At 44.0% G+C, this 12,658-nt stretch overlaps 1 protein-coding gene across 4 annotated transcripts in view; it reads left to right on the top strand.

Moving 5' to 3' along the window:
* LOC136651745 (uncharacterized) overlaps window positions 1-12,658 on the top strand; it is a 37,549-nt gene that overhangs the window by 16,202 nt on the left and 8,689 nt on the right. For all 4 annotated transcript variants that reach the window (XM_066628395.1, XM_066628392.1, XM_066628393.1 and 1 more), the window contains exons 5-8: window positions 645-887; window positions 9,360-9,584; window positions 10,348-10,596; window positions 11,370-11,446. In XM_066628395.1, coding sequence (XP_066484492.1) covers window positions 645-887; window positions 9,360-9,584; window positions 10,348-10,596; window positions 11,370-11,446 — 794 coding nt within the window. The remainder of the gene's footprint in view (window positions 1-644; window positions 888-9,359; window positions 9,585-10,347; window positions 10,597-11,369; window positions 11,447-12,658) is intronic.

Here is a 12,658-nt window from a genome sequence, read left to right on the forward strand (position 1 = left end):
AGAGAGCGAGGACAGAAGCTGTATGAGGGAGGAGGGTCACAAGCAGCAGCTGGGAGGCTTACAGGACGACCAAATCCTTTATAGCTCCATTCAGAAGTAGTCCCGTTTGCACGGATCATTCAGTAAGGCTCCTTCCTTACTATATATTGCATATAATTTATTAAGAAGGCTATTCGCCGCCTGCAGGGGACCATTCACAGGGAAAAGGAGGACATTTTAAAGTTCTTTTCCAGAACTTTCCATTCTTTTCTTTTTCCTAAAAAAGAGGACATGTCCTAGAAAAGAGGACATCTGATCATCTTGCCTGTTCCACCCTCTGCTCACCCCGTTCTTCCCTCCTCCTGCCAATCTACCTGAATCAGTGGGTGATCCTGTCCCCACTGTCATCTATTGAACCTCCAGGGCCTCTGGTTGTAGGCCGGAGGCGTTCAGCTCCACGAACTTCTGGAAGTCCATTTATGATGGTCATAAAGCATGTTCCAGTGTCAGAATGCTAATTCTGGCAGTGGCACTAAGGGATAGGTTTGGGCCATCTGTGTATTTTCTCCCTTATTGCTCCACATTTTAATTAAAAGTTGTGGGTTCCATGTCTTGCGAGCATACAGAAATTTTTTAACATGATGTTCATGTGTTTCGCTACTCAGGGGGACATTTTCTGGATCGGCATAAGGAGGATCTGATCGAAGAAGTGACGGAAGTCCCTCTCAGTGATCTTCATACTTTTGTACTTGATGAGAAAGAATACCAAAGACTTGTGAATTGTGCCACAGAGAAGCTGAAGAGGGAAGTCCTGTTCCTGATGGAGCAAACTTGGGACAGAAAGAAGAAGGACCTGCTGTACCGATCTCTGGCAGAATCCAACAGGCACGTTATCGAAAGGCTTGAGGGTAGGTCTAGACTCTAGAGGCAGAGTGTCCGCCTGGCACATTTTGGTGAAGCTGTACTGCATTGTTTGCTATATAAAGAAGGAAAGAGTTTCTCTTGCGCTATACGCAGTCACCAGTGCTGTGTACTGTGTTGGATTTATAGGAGAGGTTCTGTTTATCAGCATTACGGTAAAAGATTGTGCTACTTTTGAAGGTGGTTTAATTATGGAATGCCTCCTCAAGCATGCACTGTCTTTTTGCACAATCAGTTACCGTATTTTTCGCTCTATAAGACGCACCTGACCATAAGACGCACCTAGTTTTTAGAGGAGAAAAACAAGGAAAAAATATTCTGAACCAAATAGTGTAATAAAATATTTAATAAACTATAACAGAATAACATTTGAACCATGTAAAGTGAACAGCAGTCAACAGTGGCATTAAGAACCATTATCACTGTCATTAACAAATGGAGAGACTTAAAGGTTTGAGTACTCTAGTTTTCTGGAAATCCCAAGAACTCATCATCACTAGAGTCAGAATTTATGAAGCTCACAAAAGCAGGTGCATGCAAATAGGGGATCACATTATCTTTCTGCTACAATGATGTTCTGCCAAATTCCAATCCACTGGGCCTCATGCCCGCTTAAGGCTGATCAGTCCCCCTTGTGCAACTCACCAGTGCAGCAAGCAAAAATGAGTCCAGTTCCAGTCCACAGATGCCAAGTAAATCAGTCCCATCAATCAGAGTTACCAAATCAGAGTCCAGAGCCAATAAGTCAAATTACAGTCCAAGGTCAGGTTCCAGGTAGGTCAGTCAAATCCATCAGGGTATACAAGTCCAGCCACAGTCAGATTCCAAATTCAATAAACCCAGTCAGTCTCCCTCCTCCCTCCCCCCCCCCTTCAAAACCCACAAACCCTTTCTGCCTCTGGTACTCCTTATATCCCTGAGGGCCCTATTGCCTTCCAGTGGCTGCAGCTGTGCCCAGGATGCCCAGGCCTTACCCTTAAAGGGGCCACTGCTGACACCACATCTACCTCCTCACCAGATCTTCCTGGATTCCAATACAAGGGGGGGGGGGAGCAGATCTCTATACAGACCAGTGCAAAAACAGGGGAAAAGTGTGGGGCAGGTAAGATCTCTGTATAGGCATCACAGCAAGACCATTGCAAAACCCCTTGCACACAGAACCAACAGATGGAAGTGGGGGGGGGGCGCAGATCTCCATACATAGCAGTGCAAAAGCAGGGGAAAAGTGTGGGGCAGGTAAGATCTCTGTATAGGCATCACAGCAAGGCCATTGCAAAACCCCTTGCACACAGAACCAACAGATGGAAGTGGGGGGGGGGGGCGCAGATCTCCATACATACCAGTGCAAAAGCAGGGGAAAGGTAAGTCAGCCCCAGTAGAGCCAATGGGGCTCACTCCCAGGGATGAGTGGACAGGAGAAAAGCCTGCCAGCGCCTCCTCTCCCAGGCAGGAGCCCGTCTCAGTCCCTGGGCTCCCTGGACTCACTCCCTAGGCTCGCTCCCTGGGCTCACAAGCCTGCCAGGGGCTCACTCCTAGGGATGCGTGGACAGGAGAGAAGCCCGCGATTGACTCATTTCGCCTGGAGATGGACTGGTAGCTCGAGGGTCGACGTAATGAGCACCCCTGCTCTAGGGGCTTGCTCAGCAAGACTGCCACCCCACCCCCGCTTTCCTGGGAGTGAGCCCCAGTGACTCTGAGACTTACTTCTGAGTAGACACGTGGGCTTTCTCAGCGAGCCTGCCATCCCCCCCCCTTTCCTGGGAGTGAGTCCCAGTGAGTCTGAGACTTACTTCTGAGTAGACACACGGGCTTGCTCAGCAAGACTGCCACCCCACCCACGCTTTCCTGGGAAGCGGAGCCGAGCAGAGCGGGCAGGGGGCGGGGCCAGGGGCGGAGTTTTTTTTTTTTTTGCAGTATTCTCTCCATAAGACGCACACACTTTTCCCCCCACTTTTTTGGGGGGAAAAAGTGCGTCTTATAGAGCGAAAAATACGGTAATTGTCCAGTGAATGCTCACTAATTTCTTATCTTTTGCTCATAGTGCATACCTCTTTCCCATAAGCTGTGGCTGTCTTGTGATGATATAATTTTTTCACAACATTCCAAGTGCAAAATTCTTTACCTGATGAAATCTCATTTTCTCCAGGAAGCACACTCATTGCTGTTGTGCAACTATATTCAGCACAGAAATCACAAATGTTTTTGGGCCCTCCTGGACACTATTTGTAACACTGACAATGATGAATGACAAAATCCCTTCACCCAAAATATGCATTATTTAAGAAGTTTATTGTTTTGTTTTTTTCTTGAGGTTGTACAGTCCAACTTGGTTCTGCTACTGAAGAGGAGAGCTCATCTAGCTATCCTTGTTTTCAAAGAAGTTGGGTCCCTACCCACCAAGTGGATCCAGACCCACAGTTAGAGAAACAGCCCTAGATAGATAGATACTTTATTTACGGTCATCCAACCAGCTAGTCACAAACAACAAAACAAAATACACAGAATTAAAACCAACACCCCGTTACACATATGTAAAATCATAAAATCAGAGATTTACACTCTCAATTTTCTTCCTTACCAACTGTGCAGCATAACAGAAGCGGGCAACCCTGAGTGATATATCCAAGTATACATCAGAAAGCAGAAAAGCAAGCTGCTCCTCCACCTGCATCCCCGTTTCAATACCGAAGATCGGGGAGATAAATTTAGATCTCAAATCATCATAGTATGGACATTGCAAAACAATGTGGGCAGTTGTCTCCACCACATTTTGAGGGCAGGGGCACAGTCTCTCTGAATAGGGACGCCTTGCATAACGCCCCAAAAGAACTGCTGATAAAAGTGCATTACACCTGGCTTTAGTAAAAGCAATCCTAAATTTAGGAATAACAATATTATAAAAATATCTGGCAGGAGAAAATGCAAGAGCTTGATCCCCAAGAAAAACATACACAGAAAGTCTGGCTCTCGCAGATCTCAATTCGAGGTCTACCAACCTCTGACGCAAAATTTCTTTTGCGTCTCCCGGGCTCATCATCATTAAAGACTCTGGGGAGAGATTGCAGAGTTTGAAATGATCCAAGCACCTTTTTTCCCAGGTGCCTACAAAAGGATCCGAAAAGATCAAATAAGTAAAGTTATCCTGTCGCGAGAGAATCTTCAAAAAATTATGTAAGGCATTTAGCCACATTGACATCTCTATACTTGGGGTACCGGATTCCAACCTGACCACAGTGTTTGGCACAAATCGGGGAACATACATCAATTGGCGCAAAAATTTGGTCTGGATCACCTCCAAAGACCTGGTATTTAAATATGGGGCGATCTCAGAGCCATAGAGCAATTGAACCCTAGTTTTAGCAGTGTGCAGCCTTAAGCCGCAGGGAGAAATTTGGCGCCTTTAGATGAATAAAAACAATAAATGGCACCAGATGTTTTCTGTGCTGATTGACCGACATAGTTTTTGTGGGCCAAACGGCCTCCTTGATAATGAAAGATCACCCCCAGGTATTTTATTATTTTAACCTGCTCAATGGGTTTCCCATTAAGGAGCCATCAAAAGGCCTTATAACGTCTAGCAAAAACCAGCACCTTTGTTTTAGCAGAATTTATAATTAATTCCTCCTGTGAACTGACCAGGGCTAGATGGCGAAGAGCCCTCCTCATGCCGACCTGTGTTCTTGATAATATAAGCACATTGTCGGCATATGCCAGAACAGGAACATGACAATCAGCAAGCTTTGGAGGATGTAAGGCCAGATCATCAAAAGAAGTGATCAATGAATTTATATAGAAGTTAAATAAGAGGGGGGCAAGAACACAACCCTGTCTAACCCCTTTATTAACCAAAATTGGATTCGTTAGATGACCATTAGATGAACACCTAATCCTTATGCCAGAATTGCTGTACAAGCTAACCATAAGCAGCAATAATCGACGGTCAATGGATGAAGCTGCAAACTTATCCCATAGCCTTGATCTAGGGATTAGGTCAAAAGCAGCCTTGAAATCAACAAAGGCTGCAAAAAGTCTAGAACCCCTAGTGGCCAGATGTTTTTTGACAAGAAATTGCAGCACTAAAGTCTGATCAAGGTGTGATCTTCCAGGGCAAAAGGCTGCCTGAATATCGGCTATAATGTCTTGAGATTCCATCCAGGCCAATAGCTTCTCTCTCAGATGCAAGGCATAAAGTTTACTGATGACATTGAGCAAGCTAATAGGCCTGTAATTTGAGGGAATTTCATGACCTCCTTTTTTATAAATGGGAACTATAATTGCCCAACCCCAATCAGAAGGCATATTAGCTGTTTCATCAATATATGAAAATAGGGCAGCCAAAGTTGGAGCCCACCAATCCTGATGTTCTTTAAGCAAATCACTTCTAATAAAATCTTCCCCTGGAGCTTTTCCACTTTTAACTCTCCTAATAAGAGAGACAACCTCCTCACTGGTTACAGGTTCCCAAGATGGGAGATCTTCAACTAATAATTTAGATCTTAAATCTGGACAAGGGGGTTCCTCTGATGCATAAATCCCCTGAAAATGTTCCACCCATTCTGATGCTGTAATATAATTTGAGGCTCCTGAGGGAAACACCTTCAGTAGTGGATTAATTATGTGCCAGAAGAGAGATGTATTTTTCTGATTAACTGCACTAATTAAATCTTCCCAATTTTTCTTTATAAAGATTTCCTTCTTAAATTTAATAGTTTCCTTAAATTGTTTTTTTTAATTTTTTTAATTTTTAAAATTTTTTAAATTTTGGCACATAATGAACCTCCAATTGAGATTCATAATCAAAGCAGCAGTAACCTGCTTCTTCAGGATCCTACATTCAGAATCATACCAGTCATAAGATCTACTTCTCAGACTAATATTGTTGTGCGTATAATTACTTAAAAAAGGTTTTAAGGCAGCAACAATATTATTATAATGTGACAAAAGATCACCTTCCTTAGCTATAATTGCATCCCTAAAGCCCATTACCCGCTCACAACTCAAAAGCCCTTGAATTTTAGCACTAACATGACTGGTCCATTTCACACAACTCGTCACAGGACCTAAATGGTCAGTAGGGTGATGGATCTCTCTTGACTTAAACTGCTCAACTGTTGACAATTTGAGCGACAAAGGGAGATGGTCGCTCTCTGATCTATTGAGTACCCTAAAATCCAACAAATCTGGTAGCAACGACCTAGAAATAGCCACATAGTCTAGAAGTGAGGGTTTAGTCCCCTTCCAAAAGGAACACACTGCCGGGTGATCCTCTGGCCATGAGCCGTTAAGGATTATTAGATCTTGCTTTATGCAGCATTGGGCCAAAAATAAGCCCTGACGATTGCACCTACAGTCGTTAGAAACCCGTTTGCGCAATGGAGGAGGGTCAGAAAAAGACGGGGGGAAAGCTCCAAATTTTGTAAAAAGTTCCAAATCATTTCTGCCCATTTTTGCATTAAAATCCCCCAAAATGACCACCTGAGCAGAAGGATATGCCTCTTGGATCTCCCTGAGATGCTTCTCAAAATTGATCCATATTTGCCTTAAGGTGCTTACACCCACAAGTGGCGGGAAGTACACATTTACCAAAATTAAGGGAATTGGCTGTAAATTAAGTTTTACCACCAGAGTATAATGGTCAAAAGCGGGCAAGGATTCCACTACAATAGACAAATTCGTAGAAACCAATGAAAGTAATCCCCCCTTAAGTCTGCCCCTTCCCAAACCAGGGACCACCGGGGTTAAGGAAGCTCTAAAACCATCTACTTGGGGGGGAGAGGAAAGCCAGACTTCCTGAAAACATAAAACATCCCATTTCTTGACGAAATCAAAAAAATCAGACTGCTCAAATTTCCCAGCCCACCCCACCACGTTCCATGAAACAAGATGAAGTACATTAGCTGCACTCGGGTCAAATACCCACTGAAGGAGCCTGACTATTAGCAACAGAGGAGATGGTAAAACTAATATCGGCTGTCACACAGGGATTCAATACCGGGGTCACAGCCCCCACATTTCTACAGGGAACCCCATTGGAAACTCTTTGAATCCCAACTGGGCTTGAGCCCAACTCCACAACAGGATACAAGTTTGCAGTTTTTGGAGAACACTGAGTACCCTGAGCTGGACAATCCAAAATTGTCTGATCATTGCCAGATGAAGGTTCATCAGCCTCCAACACAGTCAAATTACTAGATAGATGACTTTGCTGTAAAACATCAGTTTCTATTAATCCAGGGGTTTGACATCCACTTTGTGCAGATAGAAGCACCAAGTCATGGGCAACAGACGCAGACTTTACTTCATCCAGGGTATTCTCTCCAACCTGAGAGGGGAGCAACAGAGAAGTTGAAGAAAAAGAACTGTTTTTGAAGAAAAAGTTGAAGAAAAAACTGAAAAAGAACAGTCATGGACTGTTCAGTCCATTAGACACTGTAGGTCTGGATGAAAAGTCCTAGGAGTAGGTATCTGCTTTGCAGCTACCTCCATATCCATCGAATCTTCTGGAGAAACATCCTGTTTCTGGAAAGGAGTAGAAGCTGATGTGTCTTGTATATTTTCAAAGTCTTGCACCAGCTCTTTCAGGGCAGAAATCAAATGCTCCTATTCTAGCAGAGCTAGCTCTGAAAATGACTCTTTCAATTAAAATTCAGAAGTGGGGTCCAAGAGTTGTGAATCCAGATGCTCAAATGTTCTAGGCCTAATAGGAGAAACCTCTGCCCTAACTGTATTGGGATGTCTAAATCCCTGAGATTGAGTAAAAGCAATAATGGGAGGTTCATAATAGACTTTCTTAGGTCGTATTCCAAAATGATGTAAAAGAGAAGATGACTTAAGAAGCATTTGAGGTATAACATCCTGTCGAAAAGACAACAGGATATTTTGCCAATTGGGAGAAGACCTTAATTTGGTCACATTCTGCAAGTCCACCTCGCGCAAATCACAGCGTAAAAGACTGCTCAGAGAAGATTTTGCTCTGAATTTTGTGTGCCATCTGCCATAGTTTAGCTGGCTTTGAAAAATGGAGAGGGAGATCTTGCAAGGTTGCAGTCTTCTTCCCGTCCTCACTTCCGACGTTGAGGAAACAACAGGAATGTCACCCACACAGGGAGGCCTGTCCTTCACTGTGAGTGTTTTCAACTGACGACACAAAGCCTCTAACTTACAGGCCATAGCCTGCTGGCCTCTGAAGACAGTAAGCAGAGTTTGTGAGATAAGAGCACACTGTTTGCTAGACAGGGCTTTCAGTTCCTTGAGATCTATCTATTCCAAATTATCTGTGCTGGTAGCTGCATTACACACAGAGCTGGATTTCACCGCCCCCTTGAAAACACCGGAGGATAATGGCGTCTCACTCCTCTCTCCAGGATGACTTAATGTTTGACTCCCTTCTTCTACCACCTCGGCACCCTCTGAGATTAATTCCACAGTCTTACTCACTTTTCCATGATTAAGTGGACATTCCGATAACAGCAGCTGTTTAGAGACCTTGACGCTGCGTTTCTTCTTCAGGGCGGTTTCCCCGGAGGCAGCTGGGCTGGTTCTCTGTCGTTTACTTCGTTTCTTCATACTTACAGATAAAAGCTGATTTCTTATCCCCAATAGGGACATTTGCAAACCAAAACACTTGGCTTGCAAAACTGCATTCAGAGGTGCTGCTAAAAAGAAAATATTGTAATGGCACACATAAATAGGAAAAAAGGAAGTTTTTTAGACGGAGCTCAAGTAAACGTGTGCAGCCCCGGAGGCAGCCTCCTCCCCCTTCAAACAGCCCTAGAAAATAACAAATAACAATTTGTCCCCTTGTCATGGAGAAAACCCCTACCGGCATATGAGATCTACTCATGCCCAACTTCAATATAACTGGTACAAATTTGAGTTGATCCGTGTTGGTGGATCAGGCCCAAAGAGGGAGAACAGTATGCAGCATGTGCTGATGCTGCCGATCCTGCCCCCTCCTCATTTCACCCCATTCTCTGCCAACCCCTGTCCTCTGTGATTTGCTGACACCCCCCCCCTGTTGCCACCTGCCCCCACGTCTGTGCAACTTGGCAAGGGACCTGTCTGCTCCAGTGGGCATCCTCCACTGGGCCAGCATGCACAAGAAGGCCTTGGCCTTCCCACTAGTGCGCCTAGCCTTCACACTGTCACAAAGCACTTTACACTGCACTTTTGCAATGCATGGAGGCCTCACACAACAGCGAAGCATGCGCTCTGCTAGAGCACCAGTTAGGTAGGATTGTGCCCTTCATCTGTGTTTATTCCCCAAATACTGGTAGGGTTCATGACAGTAAAAGTAGCAAGGAGCTTTTCCACCACCAGTTATATTTTAACTGTTGAGATAAGGAGCATCCCAGGAACATTGTTTGCATAAGCCTCTGGCTAAAAAGCACCTGGGAGTCTCCCCAAATCCTATTATTTCTAAAACTGAATATAAAGTTATGTAATGTGTTTATCACCAGAGGAACATTTTATTGAAAAGCACCAGGAGGAATTGACACATCGAGTCTCCAGAGTTGACTCTATCTTATGGCGGCTCCGAATTCCAACGTTTCAGAGAGAGGACTCAAACGAGAAGACAATGAAGAAATTGTACACACTGGTGCCAACATGGAACAGGAGACAGAAAGACCGTCTCTACACAGTGCTGAAGAAAACACATGGACCCCTCATTGCAGAACTTGAAGGTAGAGTGAATATATAAGAGATCTTTAAACCATTTTTCGGAAGCTCAAAAGTGGTAAACAGTAAATGTAATAAAACAAAAGAATAAGAATAAAATAAAATAATAAAATAAAATAATAAAAATAAAAAGAATGATAATAAAATAGAAACTATTACCAATGATACAAGTTGCAGACAAAAATTGTAATACAACAAGAATAAAAGTATAGAACTGGCACAGAATAACCAAATGTATATACTGTAATTTTAAAAAGTGTCAGTAGGGAAATCATCCCTCCTCAAAAGCCAAGCAAAATGTGTGTTTTGATGGGTATTTGTTGCCTCTTTCTTGTTTCCCAAATGCAGAAATTGCCAAGTGCAAATCTGAGAACTTGGAAAAACCTAAGAGCTCTATTCCCTCTAAGGCAGTGTTTCCCAACCAGAGGGAGGGGTCATTGCCCAGTGTTTTCCTAGCGCTGGTGCTCTGCCGGTGCTAACCTGGCTCTGGACTAGCACCGGTGAAGCACCGGAGGTCCACTGCTTGGCAGTTCTAGAAGACAGCGTGGCCAGGGCAGAATATTTGCCATGAAGATTCACTAATGTCTAATCCACCTGTGGTCCCTTGAGAGACAGGTCAAAACATATTGGGGACTGAGTGTGTGACTGGGTGCCTGGTAGTTTATTTCTCTTGCTCTGAAACGCTAGAACTGCACTTCATCAGGTGTCTTCCTCTCTTCCTTTGGAAACCGAAACCAGACTCTTATATCCTGTTTTTGCTTTTCTTAGAGGGGCACTTTGTTGAGAGGCACAAGAAGAATTTGATCGAAAATGTCACTAGGGTTAACCGTGTGGCAACATCACTGATTGAAAGAACAATCCAGTATTCTTTGTTTGCTGACATCTTGAAGAGGGACACTGACAAGGAAAAAATGGAACTCCTCTATGAGGTGGTGCCAGGCTGGAATGGAGACTGGAAAGACCTTCTCTACGAGGCCCTGAGAACAACCAATGATCTCCTGATCAAGGAACTTGAGGGTAAGTGGATGATGCTCAACTCACACTGATCATCAACTCACAGCAATGTCTGAAGTATAGAGTAATTAGCCACTGACATGAGTTAGCCCCATTGAGTGGAATGCACCACTTTGCCATCTACATAAAACAAAACTGACTGAACAGAAATGCAGAAGAAAAGCAATGATTGGGTGGCATTTAAGATTTGGTTTGTGGCAGTACAAGTGTTGTCTTGTTTGCAGAATGACAGTCTAATTGGGGGAAAACACAGCTGTTTTCTTTCCAGGTTGCAGTTGCATTGTAAGAAACATCATACTCAAAGCACAGTTCAGGACTGCTGCTTAACTTACAGCCCAAACCTATCCAACTTTCCAGCACTGGTGCAGCTGCAATGCAGCCTTTAGGAGGCCTCCGTGACTGCCTCTCCACCCCATGATGCAGCACGTGCCCCATTGACACAGCTGCATCAGTGCAGGAAAGTTGGATAGGATTGGGTCCTTATGTTTTGACTTCTTTGCTAGCACAGGCAATGCCTTGAGCTCCTCTGGGTAATGTTGAGGTGTATTGGATAATGCCTGTTAAATCACTGATAAATAAGGCTAGCAATTCATACACACTTTCCCACTCATTAAATGATAAACCAAACCACTGGATGCGGCTGAGACTGGTGCACCATGGGAAGATCTCCTTAGGAGTTGAAGCTCAGACTTTCCAAGAGATAAGATCTTCTTTGTCTGATCAATAAGAAACTGCTGGCCCATGCTGCTAATCTCTAACAACTATTTGCATTGCAGAAAGGAAATGCAGCAAAGAGGGCTTGATCCCTGACACCCTTGCAAAGGACAAATGCTACTTGTGTAGGAATGAGCAGGTAAGGGCCTTTGTTGCAGTGCTAGGATGCATCCCCTCAGTGGTGTAACTAAGGGGGTTTAGGGCGTAGTAGCTGCACTGGGCATCAAACTTTAGGGGGGCAACAAACCGAGCTTGACACTAGTGACCAAAATTGTGAAAATCTTGGTATGTATGAATAATACCATCATGTTATATATCATTGGAAAGATAATTTAATGCAGAATTCAATGAAACAAACTGGATTGGAATATCAGTAGTCTATCAAACATTACGGTCAATTAACCAGATTTACCAATTAACCAACTGTCTTATGGAATAAAAAGTGGATTTTCTTGACTCAGAACTGACCTATGAGACTGATTGTTCTGAGAGCCAATTACATGTTGTTATGATATAGCATGGAACCAATAAGGTGTTAATATGAGCTCTCGTTAGAGTTACACCTGCTAACTGTAAAGAGGCACTTTTTCAAGTGGTGCTCTTCTTATATTTAGCAGGGGGAAGTAACTGTCCCTCTTCACCCTGGCACAGTGCCTCAAACCAATCAGGGGCACACATTTTATTTATTTAGGGTGCAATCCTTACCCCTTATGTCAGCGGTTTCCAGCACTGGCATAGCGGTGCCAGTGGGACATGTGCTGCATCCTGCAGTTGGGTGTCACTCATGAAGGCCTCCTGAAAGTAAGGGAATGTTTGTTCCCTTAGCTCAGAGCTGCATTGCCCTAATGTCAGTGCTGGAAAGCACTGACATAAGGGGTTAGGATTGCACCCTTACATAATTAAATTTGATTTTATCTTGAGGTGGCTACAAATCTTCTTTGACCTCAGGTAGCAGACAGATGCCTTAGCTATGCCACTGGTATGGCAGAGCAAGTGGATGGCTTGCTGCTAGGGGGAGGAGGCAGGTTTCCCCCCAATTTGCACTTTGTAAAATGCTTGGGCATGACGTCACTTCCGGTTATGATGTCACTTCCGGGGCATCATTTTGAGCTTGGCACCGGGCTACACAATCATCAGCTATGCCACTGCATCCCCTCCTAGGATGCTGTTACATTCCCACATAGCTGTCTACAGAGGCAGTAAAGCATGGCCAAATCTCTTTGGCGTGGGGTCTCAAACCACATTTTAGCCCCTATTCTGAATATGCTGCATTCTACTACTATCACTTACAGCCCAATCCTATCATTTTCCCTGGAAAAAAATTTTCTGTTACCCCTCTGTAAGCTTCATG

The sequence above is a fragment of the Tiliqua scincoides genome, chromosome 5, assembly GCF_035046505.1.
Source record: "Tiliqua scincoides isolate rTilSci1 chromosome 5, rTilSci1.hap2, whole genome shotgun sequence".
Taxonomy (NCBI): domain Eukaryota; kingdom Metazoa; phylum Chordata; class Lepidosauria; order Squamata; family Scincidae; genus Tiliqua; species Tiliqua scincoides.